General features: G+C 56.9%; 1 protein-coding gene across 2 annotated transcripts in view; it reads left to right on the top strand.

Annotated features, from left to right (window-relative positions):
• Window positions 1-416, top strand: part of MGAT5B (alpha-1,6-mannosylglycoprotein 6-beta-N-acetylglucosaminyltransferase B) — a 64,878-nt gene extending 64,462 nt beyond the window's left edge. For both annotated transcript variants that reach the window (XM_069481744.1, XM_069481745.1), the window contains exon 17: window positions 218-416. In XM_069481744.1, the coding sequence (XP_069337845.1) occupies window positions 218-416 (199 nt within the window). The remainder of the gene's footprint in view (window positions 1-217) is intronic.
• Window positions 417-17,416: the final 17,000 nt, after the last annotated feature.

The raw sequence follows: 17,416 nt of genomic DNA on the forward strand, positions 1-17,416 counted from the left end.
CTGGGGCAGCCTAGGACCCCGGCCCCTCCAGGCCAGGCCCCTCTCCTCCTCACCAAGGGTCCCTGGACAGCAGGTGGGATTAGGAGCTGTAACCCACCTCCTTCCCTGGTCCGGGGTAGGGATTGGCCCAGGAGCGGGGAGCAGGCAGGGGGCAGCCCCCACTCCATCTTGCCTGGGCATTCTGGCCCAAGCGACGACACCGTGTGGTGCCCGCCAGGCTGCAGGTGCCCTGCGACAGCACCGAGTCGGAGATGAACCACCTGTACCCGGCCTTCGCGCAGCCCGGCCAGGAGTGCTACCTGCAGAAGGAGCCTCTGCTCTTCAGCTGCGCCGGCTCCAGCACCAAGTACCACCGGCTCTGCCCCTGCCGCGACTTCCGCAAGGGCCAGGTGGCCTTGTGCCAGGGCTGTCTGTGAGGCCGTCCCTGCCACCTTGCCGGGCGTCCACGCTGAGCCTCCCCGGCCACAGGAGAAAGCACCAGCAGATGCCGCGCTCCAGCCACTCGCCCTCCTGCGACTCCCCAGGTGGGAGCTTCCTGCCTTGGCCGGGAGCAGGCAGAGGAGAGCCGTGCACGGGAGCAAAACACAGACAGCACAGCTGAGCCCCTGGGACCCCCAGGCAGGCTCCTTGCTCCCATCCTGGGGACTCGTGGCAGTATCACGGCCAAGCAGATGGTGGGCTGGTCAGAGGGTCCCCTTGGCCCAGGAGCAGGTGGTCAGAGGCCCCCCACTTTGTGTAAGGCCAGATCTGGACCAGATGGAGAAAGGGCCCAGGCCAGGTTCCCCTGGCTGGCAGAGAGAGGGAGGGAGAGGGGCTGCTGCCCCATTTCCACGAATGGTCCAAGGAAGGACACCCCACGGCCCTGGGGAGCAGGCCTGGGCCTCACTTGCTCTGGATGGGGACCTGTGAGGGAAGCCATTCATGGGGCTGGCCTTGTCCCTCTGGCTTGCTGGGGTGTGGACAGGGGGCCAGGTCTGGCGGAAGGCAAGGCCGAGGGCCCCTGCCTGTGTCTCCTCTCAGCCCCACCCTCGCTCTGCACTTGGGGACCACAGTTAGGGGTGGGGGACCACCCCAACCCTGGTTGAATTGTTTCCCTCTCCTGCTTGTCCCAACTCTATTCACTTGGGCTTCTCCCAAAACCCATCCTGGCATGACCTGCGATTCCAGACCCTGGATTTGTTTCCAAGGGGCAGGTTTCCACCCAGCCTCTGAGAACAGGCTCTGGGACCCCTGCGTGAGGGGGTCCTTCATGCACCCCACCCCCCCAGGTGCTGACTGCCCCAGCCCCCAGCATCGTTTGCAGGTGAGGGTTTGGGACGGAGCTTCAGCCATGGCATGGCCAACCCTGTTCCCGGCTGTCCAGGCCACTAGTCCCTGGGTCCCCACCACCCCATCAGTGCTGCACCCATGCCCCAGCCTCCTCCCGTCTCAAACCACCTCCAGATCCAACTGTCCCTCTCTGTGTGGCATGCCTGCCCCGGCCCCAGGATGCCCCTTCCCCTCCACCCCGTGCCCAGAGCCGGGCCTGACTCTCGGGTCAGGCTTCCAAACACTGCCACCCCCAGTTTTATAAGCCCACTCCCTCTCCAGGCAACGCCACCCACCAACCCAGCCCTGCCAGGGAGGCAGCCCCAGGACGCTGAGAGTAGGGGAGGGGGCCAGGTCCCAGGGAGGGGCCTGAGGCTGGACACTTCCCATGACGAGCCCCCTCCAGGCCAGACTGGCCCCGAGGCTGCCAGAAACTGCGAGAAACTCGGTGGTTGCCAAGGACTGACCTGTGGGGAAAGCAATAGAGACACTCTTTTCTCTCTCTTTTTTTAAAGATTTATTTCTTGAAATAATAAATATTTTATTGGGATGTGAGATACAGAAGAGGAACTGTGTGCTTCTCGTCTTTTCCTGGGACACAGAGTCGGGGGCAGGATCTGGAGCCCCCAGAGCCTGTTCCGCGTTGCTGGAGGCACACGGGGCGTGGGGGCTGCAGAGCCGGCGTCCCTGCTGGTGCCAAGACTGCGGTCCTCTCCCGGCTGCCCCGTGCTGTGACCGCAGGGACCCCAACAAGCAGAGTTGTGCAGGGTTATGCTCAGCTCGGGCCTCCACTGGCCTCCGGCAGCTGCAGCTGTGAGGTCGGAGAACACAAATGCGCTGTGATAAGGGGCTGAGCAGCCGACAAGCTAGCTGAGCTGATGTTCACAGCCCTTACTGTGCCTCTGGCCCTGGGCCGGGAGTTTCCATTCGTGCTCCTATCAAGGAAGTGCCATTATCATTAATATATTTCCATTCCACAGCAGGGAAGGCACAGAGAGTTTAGGTAACTCGCCAAGGTCACACAGCTTGTAAGCAGGGAGGTGGGATTTGCTCCAAAATGGGGGTCATTTCAAAGTTTCCTTGAGGAGCCATTGCCCCGATGGAGTGGCAGCCCAGCTTGGTACCCGGGCACGGTCTGCGCTCTGGCTCCAGGTGATCCTGTGTTTGACGCGCTCCACGGTCAGGGCTTCCTGCTGGCCAGGGATTCTTGATTGCGGGCGGTCTCGCTCCCCAGAGAACAACTGGCACCATCCAGGGACATTTTTGATTGTCGGGACTTGGGGCAGGGGTGGCGGGCCACAGGCATCTGGTGGGCAGAGTCCAGTCAACATCCTGCCATGCACAGGACAGCCCCAACCACGCGGAATGATCCGGCCCAAAGCGTCAGCAGTGCTGAGTTTTACAAGCCCTGTGCCAGGCCGGTGTTTCTCAAATTCCGGCACGGATCGGAACCCCTGCTTCCGTGCTTGCTGGGCCCAGCCCTGAGTCTCAGGAGGTCTGGGGTGGGGCCGCGGAATTTGAGGCTTTTTTTTTTTTTTTTTTGAGACAGAGTCCTGCTCTGTTGCCCGGGCTAGAGTGAGTGCCATGGCGTCAGCCTAGCTCACAGCAACCTCAAACTCCTAGGCTCAAGCGATCCTACCGCCTCAGCCTCCCTAGTAGCTGGGACTACAGGCATGCACCACCATGCCCGGCTAATTTTTTTTTTCCTATATATATTTTAGTTGGCCAGATAATTTCTTTCTATTTTTAGTAGAGACGGGGGGTCTCAACTCCTGACCTTGAGCGATCCACCCGCCTCGGTCTCCCAGAGTGCTAGGATTACAGGCGTGAGCCACCGGGAATTTGAGTCTTTAATAAGCTGCAGGAGCTGCCGCTGCTGCTGGCCAGGGCCCGCACCGTGTGTACCACCAGTCTAGACCAAGTGGGTTCCAGGAGGTGTTTCAAACCCAAGCCTGTAAATAACCAGGTGCCACATAGTTTTAATACGGGCAGTCAGAAGTGCTCTTGTCCCACAGTTTGTGGATGGAGGCCCGGAGAGACCAGGGGTCTTGTCCGTAGGACACAGGTAGGTGCAGGAAGAGCCCAGGTCTCAGCCCCTTTCTGTTTCTGTTCCCTTCTGTTGTGCCGCCTGCCTGAAGAAGCTGAGAGAACACGCAGCTAAGTATTTTCCGTGGTCACGTCCAGCAGGAGGGGCGAGGCTCAGAAACCTGGCCGAAGCCTTCGTTTAGGAACTGAGCCTGCCTTAAAAACATAAACTATTCTTTTGAGCGGTTTTAGGTTCACAGCAACACTGAGTGGAAGGACAGAGATTTTTCCATACGCCCCTCCCCCCCACACACAGCCTCCCCACCATCAGACTCTTTACAATCTGTGACCCCACCCTGACACCCCACTGTCACCCAAAGTCCATGGCTTACATTAGGGTTTGTTCTCGGCGTTGTATGGTCTGTGTGCTTTGACAGGTGTTCAACGACGCAGCCGCCATCACAGCACCATACAGAGTATTCTCGGGGCCCTAGAAATCCTCCGTGCTCTCCTGTTCCTCCCCCCCAGTCCCTGACAACCTCAGATCTCATTAGTCTCTCCGTAGTTGTACCTTTTACAGAATGTCATATAGATGGAGTCACACAGCATGTAGCCTTTTCAGATTGGTGTCTTTCACTTAGCAAGATTCATCTACGTTTCCTCCACATTTTTTCATGGCTGGACAGCTCATTTCTTTTCTTTTCTTTCTTTCTTTTTTTTTTTTTTTTTTTTTGAGACAGGGTCTCTCTCTCCCATGTTAGAGTGTAGAGTGTAGTGGCATCATCATAGCTCACTGCAGCCTCCCATTCCTGGGCTCAAGTGATCCTCCTGCCTCAGCCTCCTAAGTAGTGCCACCATGCCCAGCTAATTTCTCTATTTTTTGTAGGGACGGGGGTCTTTCTCTTGCTCACGCTGGTCTTGAACTCCTGAGCTCAGATGATCCACCCACCTCGGCCTCCCAGAGTGCTAGGATCACAGGAATGAGCCACCAAGCCCGGCCTGGATAGCTCATCTCTTTTTAGCACTGAATAATACTCCATTGTCTGGATGTACCACAGTTTGTTTTTAATCCATTCCCTGCTGAAGGAATTCCTGGTTGCTTCCAAGTTTGGGCAATTATGAATAAAGCTGCTATAAACACTCATACACAAGTTTTTGTGTGGACACACATTTCCAACACATTTGGGCAAATACCAAGGAGCACGATTGCTGAATCATATGGTGAGAGTGTGATTGTTTAGTTTTGTGACTGCCAAGCTGTCTTCCAAAGTGGCTGTCCCATCTCGCATTCCCACCGTCACTCAGTGAGGGCTCCTGCTTTTCCACATCCTCGCCAGCATTGGGTGTTGTCGGTGTTTGGGATTTTGGTCATTCTAATTGGTGTGCGGTGGTCTCCCTCAGTGTTCTCCTTTGAATTTCCCTGGCGACATATGACGTGGGGCATCTTTTCATATGTTTGCCGTCTGTGTATCTTCTTTGGTGAGGTGTCTGTTCAGGTCTTTTGCCCATTTTTTAGTTGGGTTGTTTGTTTTCTTATTGTTGAGTTGTAAGAGGCCTGTGTACATCAGCCCACTTTTAAATCCTATCTTAACCTTCCAACGGGGCGGAGATGGAGCCGGAGGGGCTGACTGGCAGCAGGCAGAGAGGATTTGGAGACAGGATAGAACTTACAGCCCAGACGCAAGACCAAAGAGACGCCAACCCTTCCTCCCTAAACCAAAGCTGGCCACCCCTTCCTCAGCCCCGGCCACCCCTGAGCAGTGGAGGAAATCACAGGCCCGGGGCAGCGTCACCACCTCGCCGCTACAAGGCTTACAGCTGGGGAGACAGGTCTGAGGAAGCCCCTCAGCCGCCTGTGGAATCATCTGGGGACACCTGGGCTGCACCCAGACCAATCAAACCGAAATCTCTGGGCAGGGCCCAGGTGTCAGAGTTTCTAATGGTATCTGCTGGGAACCTCTGCACTTAGCTAGTGCCTAGCCAGCTCCTCTCTGCTCCTCTCCTGGCTGGGCCCTCCCAGCAGGGGGAGGAGGTTGAGCAGGGGGCTCATTTAAAGCCTCAGCCCCCACCCAGCCCCCAGGCCAGAGGCAGCTGCTCCCTGCAGCCCAGGGCTCAGAACTGAGCCTGGCAGGTGAAAAGTCTGTAGGTTCAGCCTGAGCCTGGGGCAAGGAATGCAAACAGGCTTCAGCTGGCTTCAAGACAGAATCTCAAGTTCAAGGGCAGGAGAGATAGCCTGCGTGGGAGGCTAACAAGTTCCATTCCTTACAGCCAGGGAAGCTGGATGGCAGCCCAGGGAGCCTGGGTCTCCTCAGGTCTCTGCAGCCTGTGGGAGCCTCTGCCCTGTTTCTGCCTCCGGTGTCTTCCCTGTTAGCCAGGGCCGGCGGCCGGGCTGAGGCTGCGCAGCCAGAACCTGCCTGGGTGTCATATAGTTCCTGCCGTGTATTGTCCTGCCTCCTCTAGAAGTCTCTAAAAGGGCATCAACATATTCCCTTAAAGGGGACAGGGCTCTTTTCAGGACTGTGCTGGGGAAAGGCTGTGCTGCTGCAGCCCCCGCCACCCCCGCTCCTGACAAGCTCAGCTGGGAAGTGAAGACGGGAGTGACAGCCCTGTCACGCCGCGCCCCGCACCCCAACCTGCACTGCAGGGCGCCCCCCCCACTCTGCACTTCAGTTTCCTCCGCTGTAAAACAGGAAAATAACTGAGTTGGGGATTACAGGAGGTAAGGCAGGGGAGGCCCTGGGTGCGACGTCTGGGGTGACGTGGTTGATGCGAGAGACTCAGCCACCACCCGGCACAAGGAGCTGTCACCTCTTCCTGGCAGGAGAGAAGAGGGAGGCTCGAGGGGCCCATGACCTCCAGCCTGCCGCTGCCCGAGGCTGGAAACCCCAGACCTTCTCCCAGCCACAGCTGCGGGGGGCTGTCCTTGGGCAGAACAAGCTAGAAGGTGCTGGGGGTTGAACTGTGCCTCCCCGCAAAGATACACTGAAGTCCTAACCCCTGGAGCCTGTGCGTGTGGCCTCACTTGGACGGAGGGTCTTTGCAGACGTGATCAACTCGAGATGAGGTCATACCGGTAGGGTGGGCCCTAAATCCAAGGACTGGTGTCCTTACGAGGAGGGGACACAGACACGCAGGGAAGACATCGTGTGAAGACGGAGGCAGAGATTGGAGCGACGCGGCTACAAACCGAGACAGGCCACGCCACACGCCACGCCATGGGGACTGGAGGAGACCGAGAAGGATCCTCCCCCGAGGGCCAGAGGGAGCTCTGGCCTCGCCGACACCTTGACCCTGTACTTGTGGCCTCCAGAACAGCTAATTTTCTCAATAAATTTTATTGTTTTAAGCCAAGTCACAGTTCGTGGTTAACGTATTACGGCGGCCCCGGGAGACCAATAGAGAAAGGGTCAGAGTCCTGCTCCCCTTAAAGACAGTAACAGAGGCCTCCTGGGCAGCCTCGGAGCAGGACTGGAACGGCCCGGCCAGGCCCTGGGCTCCCCACGCAGCCGGTTTATCTTTTCTCAGAAAAGCGAGGAGCTGCTCACTAAAAGCCCCAAAGGAAAAAGAATGACGCCCCCACCCCAAATAACCAGCACCCACAACACAGACCCTCGGGGCACCTGGGAGCAGAATCCAGGCGTTGGCAGCCTTAGATCACCTCCCTCTGAGTCTGCCCAAAATAGTCCAGGCCCGACTTCTGCATATATTTGAATATTGAGCTCCAGAGACCGACTCTGGAAAAACAGTGCAACCGATTCACACTGATGCTGGGCCAGCAGCACCCAGAACATCGTCCCCCACCCACCCTGCCCCCACCCCCGAGACTCTCAGCTCCCGCGGCGGCCCCGGCTGCCCACCGGCCAGTGCCTCTGCCTCTGAGACCCTTGGCAGGGTGGTCTTCTCCAGCAGGGGGTCCCGTGGAGCTGGGCAGGGTTGGGCATCTGGCTTCGGGAGCGCTGAAAGTAGTCCTGGCTGGGGCCACGCCGTGCCAGGGCTCCCCAGGCCCCCATGAGACGCCCTTGGATGCCCTGTGCCCCTTGCCCTGGACTCCCTTGCTCCCTCAGACCCCCGCCTGTGCCGTTCCCTCCTGGGGTCCTCGGAGGGTGGGTGGAGGGTGGGCAGAGACTGAATTTCTCAGCCTTGTCTCAAGCTGGATTGGGGGGGCCCCCTCCCCATCACCCATTCATTCAACAAGCCAGCCCAGGGGCTGGTTCGGCGCGAGGCCAGAGGCCACAGAGTCCCCCATCTAATGGCTGCGTCCTGGCACCAGCGTGTAGGGCCCGGGCGGGCTGGAGACTTACCAGGCGTCCGGAATCGGATAGCGCTTGGTTTGCGTGGATTCTGGAAACCTCTCAGCCAACAGCGCCTCCTATTTCACCTGTTCCACAGCGGAAGACCGGCCTTTCCACCTCCGGGGGAGGGGTTTCTGCTCCGCCCTTCCTCAGAGGCCGTAGTAGGCCCAAGGGGCTTCTTGCAGGGGTCTCACGCCTCCATCCCAAGGCCACACCTCCTGGCTCCATGTGTGTGGGGGGGTGTCAATGTCCAAACCCCTTGATTGAGGGCCCCTGCGGGTTCCCCTTCTTCCAGAAAGCTCAGTCTGCCTTAGGCTAAATGTTGTTTGTGGTGGTTTATTTTTATTTCCTGGTGTCTTGTAAAGAAAAGCTTTCCAGTTTCCTAGCCTGAAGCAGGACCAAGTCATTAACCTTCCCAGGTGCTTCCAGTTAAAGAGTGGCTTCTCTCCCAGGTGCAGCAGAGATCACGGGCGTGGAATCAGATTCAGGTTCAAACCCTGTTCTTGACACTCATCTCCAGCTGTGGCCCACACCGCTCACTTCTCTGAGATTTTGACCCATCATCTAGTTAGATGAGGGCAACACTACTGTATTGTATTAGTTTCCTGTTGCTGCTGTGACAAATGACTACAGACTTAATGGCATAAAATAACACAAATGTATTATCTTACAGCCCTGGAGGTCAGAAGTCTGGAATGGGTCTCACTGGGCTAAAATCGCTGCGTCAGCAAGCCTGTGTTCCTCGGGGGGCTCTGGAGGAGGTTCTGTTTTCTTGCCTTTTCTATAGTAGTTTCTAGAGGCCACCCGTATTCCGGGGCTCTCGGCCCTTCCTCCTTCTTCAAAGTCAGCAACAGCCAGTTGAGTCTTCCTCACGTCCATCAGTCTGACCCTGAATCCCCTGCCTCCCTCCAAAAGCGGAGGGCACTTGTGCCCACCTGCGTAATCCAGGGTAAGCTCCCTCTTTGAAGGTTGACTGATTGGCAAATTTAACTGCACCTGCAACCTTAATTGCCCCTTGCCGTGTGTATTGGGCAGGCAGGGTTTTCCCAAGAAACAGAGATTTATATATACAGGATGTGTATTTACGTAGAAAGAGACTTATTTTAAGGGATTGGCTCATGCAGTTATGGAGACTTGCAAGTCCAAAATCTGCAGAGTGGGCCGCAGTCTGGAGACGCAGGAGGAGCTGAGGCTGCAGTTCAGGTTCCAAGGCCGGCTGCTGGCAGAATTTTCTCTTCCTCAGAGGACGTCAGTCTTTTGTTCTATCCGGGCCTTCAGCTGATTGGAGACGGTCCATGCATGCTGGGGAGGGTGATCTGCTCTACTCAAAGTCCACCTGTTTAAATACTAATCTCAAACCAAACACCCTCACAGAGACATCCAGAATAATGTTTGGCCACACATCTTGGCACCGCAGCCCAGCCAAGTTGACACAAAAATAACTCACACCGTGTAACGAGGCGTGTTCACAAGTTCCAGGCATTCGTGGATATCTTGGGGGGGAGGGGGAGTGTCATTATTCTGACACCACAGCTACCTCTGTGTTAGGGTTCTCCAGGGTAGCAGAAGCAATAGAACACACACACACATATACACATGCACACATGCACACACACGTGCGCGCGTGCACAACACACACAGATAATCAGGTAGTTTCTCCTTTAGAAATGTAGCTCAGGGCCGGGCGCGGTGGCTCACGCCTGTAATCCTAGCACTCTGGGAGGCCGAGGCGGGTGGATCACTCGAGATCAGGAGTTCGAGACCAGCCTGAGCAAGAGTGAGACCCCGTCTCTACTAAAAATAGAAAGAAATTATATGGACAACTAAAATATATATATACAAAAAATTAGCCGGGCATGGTGGCGCATGCCTGTAGTCCCAGCTACTCGGGAGGCTGAGGCAGGAGGATCGCTTAAGCCCAGGAGTTTGAGGTTGCTGTGAGCTAGACTGACGCCACGGCACTCACTCTAGCCCGGGCAACAGAGCGAGACTCTGTCTCAAAAAAAAAAAAAGAAAGAAAGAAATGTAGCTCAGGTAAGTAAATGAGGATGCGAGTAAATATTTATGCAAAAGTCTATTTGTCACAGTTTAGAATAATGAACATTGGGAAACAGCCCCCCAAAATACCCAGTATTAAGGGATTGATAAGTGAAGGTACCCACACACTCATACAATGGAACGTTGCATTAATACAACCATTAAAGATGCAACGGTGGATTATGGGCTGTCTGGAGAGCAGGTTTTCCGTGCACCGCTGGCCTCACACGTGAAAGCTGCCTCCGCGGGTGCTCAGTAAATGCTGATTCTCTTCCTGGTCCACCTTTGCCAAAGACAAAAGTCTTCACTCCCCAGTGAAGGAGCTTGCTGAAGGTGAAGTGCCACCCTGGTGGGGGGTGTCCTTGCCCAGGGCAGGCTTACCTCCTGCCCCTGCGCAGTCTGGAAGCCCCTGCTCTGCCCAGAATGTTCCATCTCCCCAGCCCCGCCAGGGCGAGCATGACCAGAGCCGGCACAGGCGGCTCCTCAGCCCGGTGGGTCGAGGGTTTGACAGCCCACGTGCGACTCGCGGGCTGAGCCGGGCCCTGCCTCCCCCTTGCCACTGCTCAAGAAAATAATTAATAATAATTAATGAATAAACTGTGTTTATGGAGAGCCGTTTACCACAAAGGCCTCAGGGTAGCTTGCACTCAAACATAATTAAAAGCGGCATCTTTTAAACTTTGATTTGAAATGGAAAACTGGCTCTGTTGCCTGGCCCAGACTCCCTCACGTCTCTCTCTGATCCCAACTTTGCAGATGGGGCCTGAGGCGGTGGGACTGGGGCCTCATCCTGGGGGTGAGGGTACGACCGAGAGCATGGGAAGGAGCCGGGGGTGGGGCCCACAGGTCAGTGTGGCCTCACGTCTGAGAGGGCTGGTGCAGCTGTGGCCACCAGCAGGGAGGGAATCGGGTGCCTAGAAGCAGGTGACCGCCCTCCACCAAGGGGCAGGGTGAAGCCACTGGTGCCAGACTCAGACCACTTGGCCCCTGTGCCAGCCGAGTCCAAAGGGGGCGGGTTTCCCCTCTTAGACCCCATGCCCTGTGCTCCTCCCTGATGGGGTGGGGGGGTGATTCTCTCATTCAATTCAAGTGTTTATTGAGAACCTACTAAGTGCCAGGCACTATTGTGGGGATACAGTTGTGCACCGAAGGTGCCTGCTCTCATGGGGCTTACAGTGAAGTTGGCAGAAGTCAGACGATAAACCAATATGTGATACATGCTACAGAGACAATTACAGCAGTGACAGGGAGTGTGGAAGGTGGGAAGGTGGTTCCTGGCTTACAGGGTGACCTCTTGAGGAGCGACATTTGGGCAGGAGGCTGGAGGAAGTAAGGGAGGGAGCCAAAGGGAACAGCATACCAGGCAGAGGGAACAGCCCGTGCAAAGGCCTGAGGCAGGTGCAACGTGGAGGAAAGAGGCCAGTGTGGGTGGGGCAGAGACAGGGAGGGGCGAGTGGCGATCACACTCCATTCTCTCTGCAGAGAGTGCCGGACTCCAGCCCTGCCACTGGCCCTGGGGTACAGAGGTGGTGGACGCATCCATCCTCATCCTCAAAGAGCTCAGTGTTTAGGGGGAGGAACCCGCAATAGAGAGGAGTTTAGACGGTGGTGAGGAACTCAGTAACAGAACCCTGAACCCGGGGCACCTGTGGTTGGCCAGGTGGGGACACTGCCCTAAGGGACCTGGGCGCCCCGGCTTGAACAAGGCAGGTGGAGCCTGGAGAAGGCTTTCCTCTCATCCCCCACCTCTCAGGGCCCCCCACAGGGGGCTTCGGGGGCAACGTCACGGGGGACTGCCTCCCACGCGGCGTCCCATCCCCCCCCAGGTCCTTTCCTCACGTCCCTCTTCCTGTCGAGACCTCCACTGAGGCTGTGGGTCACCGTTGACTCTGAGTAATGCTGAAGTCCTTCTTCTTCTCCTGGGGAAAGGAGGGGACACAGCAGGGTGCGAGGGCCCCTCCCAGAGGTGGGCTGTGATCACCCCCGGGCACATGGACCAGCTGCAGGTGCCCTGTGCCAAGCCCCCTGCTGGGAAATCCTGCTTGCTTGTTCTAGATCTTTCTTTAGAATCAGAGTGACACCCCTTTGTGTCCCAAAGAAGGCTAGTGAAAGCTGCATTAGGGTGACACAGTAGACGCCCAATTCCTGCCAGGAGGGAGAGAAGCAGTGACGGGAATAGAAGGGTGCCCACGCCCGTGAGGACAATCACCTGGCTGTCCCCGGGTGTGGGGTGCAGACCGGTCCTCTCTGCTTCTCCCCGCCAGGGAGCCCGGCCCAGGGCCCAGGACCCGCCTGACGTTTGAAGAATCCTCCTGGCAGCCGGGCAGGTGTCGTCTGCAGGGGCCGTAGCCGGCACTGGTGGGAGGGAGGGGAGAAACAAAGCCTTTTTGGCCGGGTTCTTGGCCTCTTGGCATCCTGCAATTTCTATTTCATTTTGATAGAAGAAATAAAGTTGGTTATAGTCCAGAAAATAGTGAGATCCTCGCTAATTCCAGAAGCTTCCAAACAGCTGGCTCAGCCTTTAGGGAAAGTTTCCCCTTCACCCTCACTGAAAGTCAACTGAGAAAAGGCAGATTAATGGGAGAAAAGGCACACAAAAATAAAAAAATAATTTTTTTTACTTTTATTTCAGAATATGCGGAAACAAAGTTTATTTTAGTGTCCGCAGCACAGGGGATGGCAGGAGTGATACCAATAACTCAGTGGGGTGCAGAGGCTTGTACCCCCCTCACAGGGAGAGGGGAGATGGGAAAATGTGGTTGTTTTCAAGGGGATAGTAATGACTGTTAGGGGAACTCAATGCGCTTGGAGAACATGAAATGAGCTGGGACAAAGTCTGCTGGGCCCGCAGAGCAGGGTGACAAGTTGGTCCGGGAGAGTTGACAGACTTCACTCTTTCCTCCTGCCACACAAGTTCAGATAATGAGAATGCAGGGGGGGCTGCCACCTTCACCGCTGGAAGGTCCCGTCTAGGCAGATAAGGGGACTTCAGAGAACCTCCTGTGCTTGGGGAGACGGAGGATTGAGAGAGAGACCCTGAGGCCGCTTCATGTCAAATCGCCATATTTTGGGGTGTCAGTTACTGGGTCCCCACAGGGTCTTTGTTTCCACCCAGCCACCCATCCATCCATCCGTCCATCCATCCGTCCATCCGTCCATGCACCAGAAGGTAATTACCAAGTGCACCTCCTGAGCCAAGCACTGTGTTTACGCCCCCAAACGCAGCTTTGGCCCCCGAGCCCCTGGAGAGGGAGGGCTCACTCAAATGTTTAATGCTCCGGTGGAACTATAATTATGAAAAACACACACACTGCAATTCGAGTTTAGGATGAAAGTATTAATTTCCTGGTTTTAATTATTCAAAAGAAATTAATGAAATTGTAAGCGGAATCTCCAAGGAGCCTCTCTAACAGTGGCGGTGGGGGAGCCCTGGGGAGGGGAGAGTGGGGCGAGCCGGTGCCAAAGCCCCCACCTCTCCCAACCCTGCTGGCCCATGAGCTTTCCAAGGGCGGGGACCCCCTGCCCGAGCCAGGACTTGAGGTTTGCTCACTCATCTGAGAGCTGGGGCTGGGGGAGGAACCTGGCTCCTGGCAGGGTTCTGGGGGGCTCTCCCTCCTGAGTGGACTCAGAAGCCCCTCCTTTGAACAGAGGAAGCATTCGTAGGTCCTGGTGGCCATTTGGGGCAGGATAATCTACCGGTGTGGGATGTGTGATTCGTCCTCACTGTAACAGAGTCAGAATTCAGAGAGCTCTCTTTTTCTTTTGTCCACCCCCAAGGGCTAGAGGGGTGGAGGGCTTTGAGTCCTTAAATAGGGGTGCGGAGATGGGGAGAGAAGCCTCCCAGGAAGGAAGAGGTTGGGAGCTTTGATGATTCCGAGGGAATGGAAACTTGTGTTCCGTCTTAGGAGGGTCCTTATGAGGGGACAGGCCCTCAAGAGGGATGGCCACGGATGCCGTGTGGATCCCAAGAGCTCTGGCCTGGGGAGCCCTGGCAAAGGGGGCCCCACGCCCAAGCAGAGCACTGAGCACCAGGGATGAAGCTTCGGATGGAATGCAATTGATTACTGCCGCGTGGCCAGTCCTGCATCTATCTATAAATTCACTTAGTCATTCCTGACTGCCTCCTTGGAACTGGTTGTAACATCTTGGCGGCTCTCTCCTGAATTAATGAATTAAATAACATCTTTGACACGTGTCCATGTTGTATCTGATGGAGCCATTATTTTACTTTTAAAAAAATGATCCTTTAGCATTGTCTCACAATCCTAATGGGGGGAGCTATTATGGTCCCTCGTGCTGCAGATGAAGAACATGAGGCACAGAGAAGTTAAGTAGTTTGCCCGAGGTCACACAGCCCCGTGGGGTGGAGCCAGGATTTGGGTGCGGGAATCTGGCTGCAGTTTACGGTGCCTCTACTACAAGTACTTGGGCTCTGTTATCTCAGTCAGTCCCGACACTGACCCCACAAAACAGGTCCAGTATTTACGCTGGAGAACAGGGAAGCGCTGAGAGGTTAAGTAACTTACCAAGCGCTTGCTGTTAGTGGGTGGCTGGACACGGGTCATCACGTCAGCGCTGGGGAAAGTGCTGATGGAATATTAACATAGATCGCGGCGGACATCCGCGGGGCACTTTCCAGGTGACAGACACTGCGGTGAAGGCTATACCCAGCCCATCTCCTAAGGCCTACAAGGCAGACAATTTTCTTATCCTGTTTTACAGATACTCTTTGAGGCGCCCAGAGGGTAACTTGTTTTTCTTCACCTCTTGGTTTCCCTGGGGCTGAGCTCTGCTGCGGATGTGGCGCCACTGAGGCCCCGTGGCAGTGTCCCCAAGACCTGGTGGGACTCCCCAAGCACCACCCGCGCCCCACCAGGCCTCCCCAATCCCACTTACACCCTGACGGCTCGGGCCCTGGGCTCCTGAGAGGCTGCTGGTGGTGGGTGCGGCGGACCCGCAGGCCGCCTGAGCTTTGGGTTTCGGGCACCGGCCGTGAAATCCTACTAATTACTGCGGGGTGGGAGCCTGGACTCCCACGGGGGTGGTCAGGGATCCCAGGTGGCCGCAGCCGGCCTCAGCTGTTTACCAGGGACTCGCCAGGCTAATTGAAATGTGCCCAACAGCTGCCGGGGCCGGGGAGCGCCGAGCAGCTCCGGGTCGCCCGCTGTGTTGATGAGTTATTAAAGAGGAAAGAGCGCCCACACGGCAGCCTCATTTGCAAGGGAAATGACTTGACTCGCCTTTCATTTGCAATCTTGCAGCCTGGAGGTTTTGATTAGCTGCAGTGGAAAAGGTCCTTCCTGTTTTATGCATGAGGAGCTGTGCCCAGGGACCCTCCCCTCACCCGCCCCGCCCTGTCCTTCTGGCTGGGAGGGTGGGGGTTGGTGAGGGTGCCCCGAGGGCGGGATCCACCCCTTGGGCGGGCGGTGGGCATGGAAATTCCCAGAAGCAAGGCTGGTGGACAGGGGAGGCTCTGAGACCTCTGTCTTGGGCTTGCCAGAGCTCAGCATAATGAGGGCCTGGTGGGTAGCAGGAGCTCTCAGTTCGAGCTGCCCGCTCCTCCTCGCTGGAAACCTCCAGCCCCCTCCAGCCCCTTCCAGCCCCTCCTGGCGCCCACTCTGAACCAAGACCTCCTCCCGCCTCCTTGGTCTCTGGCACTGACTGGGAAAGGGGAGGGAGACGTTTGCAGAAGTTTTCTCTCCGACCTCCAATTTTTGTGACATTTCCCCCTTAAAGGCAGACCTCACATCCTGTTCCTTTCCAGTCCTGCCCATCCACACTCTCTCCCCCTCTGTGGACTCCAGGGCTTTTTTCCCCACCTTCTCAGCAGCTGCATTTGCCAGGCCTGCTGCTCTGAGTCAGCTGCAAACGTGATTAGATGCTGAGCGAAGCCCTGCTGGCCGCTGCAGAGGCCGCCTTCTTGGCTGGGGCAGCCGCACTGGCTCAGACAGCCCCTGGGGACAGGCACGGAGGGAGGATTATCCAGAATCTTGACCAACAACGAGGTGGCAGTTTTCCCCAGACAATGGGTATTGGGGTAGGGGTTGGTGCCCAGGGTCACCTGGTGGCCTTGGGAGCTCCCAGGTCAGGGGCTTCTTGAGCTGGAGCCCGGGCTGTAGGTCCTGGCAGCTGCCCCACAGGGCCACGCCAGGCTGTGGCACAGCTGGGTGTCGCATTGCGTCTATGGGGCACGCTGCCAAGAGCAACTTTTAGACCCTGGCTAAAGACTGGCTCTGCCACTGACCCCCTGGGTGGTCCTGGACAAGGTCCTTGACCTCTGAGCCTCAGTTTCCTCATCAGAAGAATGGGGATGATGGGCTCTAGCTGAGGGCTGTTGGAGAATGAGAGCTGATGTATTTGACGGTCATAGGTAGGCCTTTGGTACACAGTGGCTATTGCTCCAGGCACCCACCAGGTGGAGTCTCCTGCAGCTCAGGTGACTGATGGGGACAGTGATGCCTCAGGCTCAGGTACCCCAGGGCCCAGCCAGGCACTCACCGACCCTTGGCGGAGGTCTCATCTCCCTCCTCCTGCAGCGGTCAGAGCAGGAGGTGGTCCCAGGGGAGGCTCTAAATGAGCCCCATTAATGGCAGGAAGGGGCAGGACGTGGCCCTGTGGCTGCCCCAGGCTGGGTCAGATGGCTCCCAGGGCCGCCCCTCTGGGGGGCCAGCAAGGCTCCGGGAGGAAGCCTGGTGTTTGCAGTTTTCTCATAACACAAGCGTGGGTGGGGATTCGCGCAGCTGGGGCCTGGACCCGCGGGAACGTGGTCCCTGCTGCGTGGCGCGGGCCTGGCTGGTTTCCGAGGGCCAGGGCCTGCTGGCCCGTGGACGACAGGTCTGCAGGGCCGCAGGGAAGCTGCGAGGGAGGGAGCATCTGGACCTTCGTGTCACAGGTACGGGGGTTAGAAATCTGCCTCCACTGTTTGTTAGCTATGGGATTTGGAGCAAGTTACTTAATTTTCATACATCTTAGTTTTAAATTGTAAAATGGGGATAATAACAAGAAACGAATGAGACAGCACGTGAAATGCGGGCCCGGCGGGTCACAGGCATCCATAAATGTCCACTTTTATTTGTGCTGTGAGAGGCTCTATTTCCTGCCAAGCGTCAGTTCAATCTTGGGCAAAGTTTCTCTTTCGAGGGCTGTGCACAAGAGTAGCTTTCAAGCTCCACTGAAATGCAGATGAACAGGACAGCTGGGGGAGGTGGCGGCTCACCAGTCCCAGGAGACGGTTGGGGGCAAGCGCCCTCAGCTGCGCAGGTGAAGGGCGCTGCAGCCTCGGACAGCCCAGGACGCAACTGCAGGGGGAGGGGGCAAGCCAGCCACAGACAGAACCCCCAGAGACCCCACAGAAGACCCCAGAGCTCAGGGGCGACAGACATTGTAAAGCAAAACGGGTTGCCGAGGACAGGGGAGTCATTGACAGTGTGCTTAGGAAACACCTGTACACATCGTAGCTCCCCCCTCTACCCCTGCGCATGTCACCTAATCACACCCTAGAAGACTCCTTGCTGAAGAGTTAGTCCCCCCCCCCTTAGCTGTCGGGGGACGCTAAGGCCTCTGAGCTGTGGCACCTGCGAGGATGCTGATGCCCCAGAGAAAGCCCTGCCCGCCCCGCACGGAGGCCCCGGCCAGGCCTCCCCAGGAGGGGCTCGTTTACAACAGAGGGAACACCCACCTGTCACCCCGTCCTTCTCTCCTGCACAGGAGCGAGCCGTGACGCACCCCGGGCACTGAAGGACCAGACCATGAGC

The sequence above is a fragment of the Eulemur rufifrons genome, chromosome 9 (assembly GCF_041146395.1).
Source record: "Eulemur rufifrons isolate Redbay chromosome 9, OSU_ERuf_1, whole genome shotgun sequence".
Lineage (NCBI taxonomy): Eukaryota > Metazoa > Chordata > Mammalia > Primates > Lemuridae > Eulemur > Eulemur rufifrons.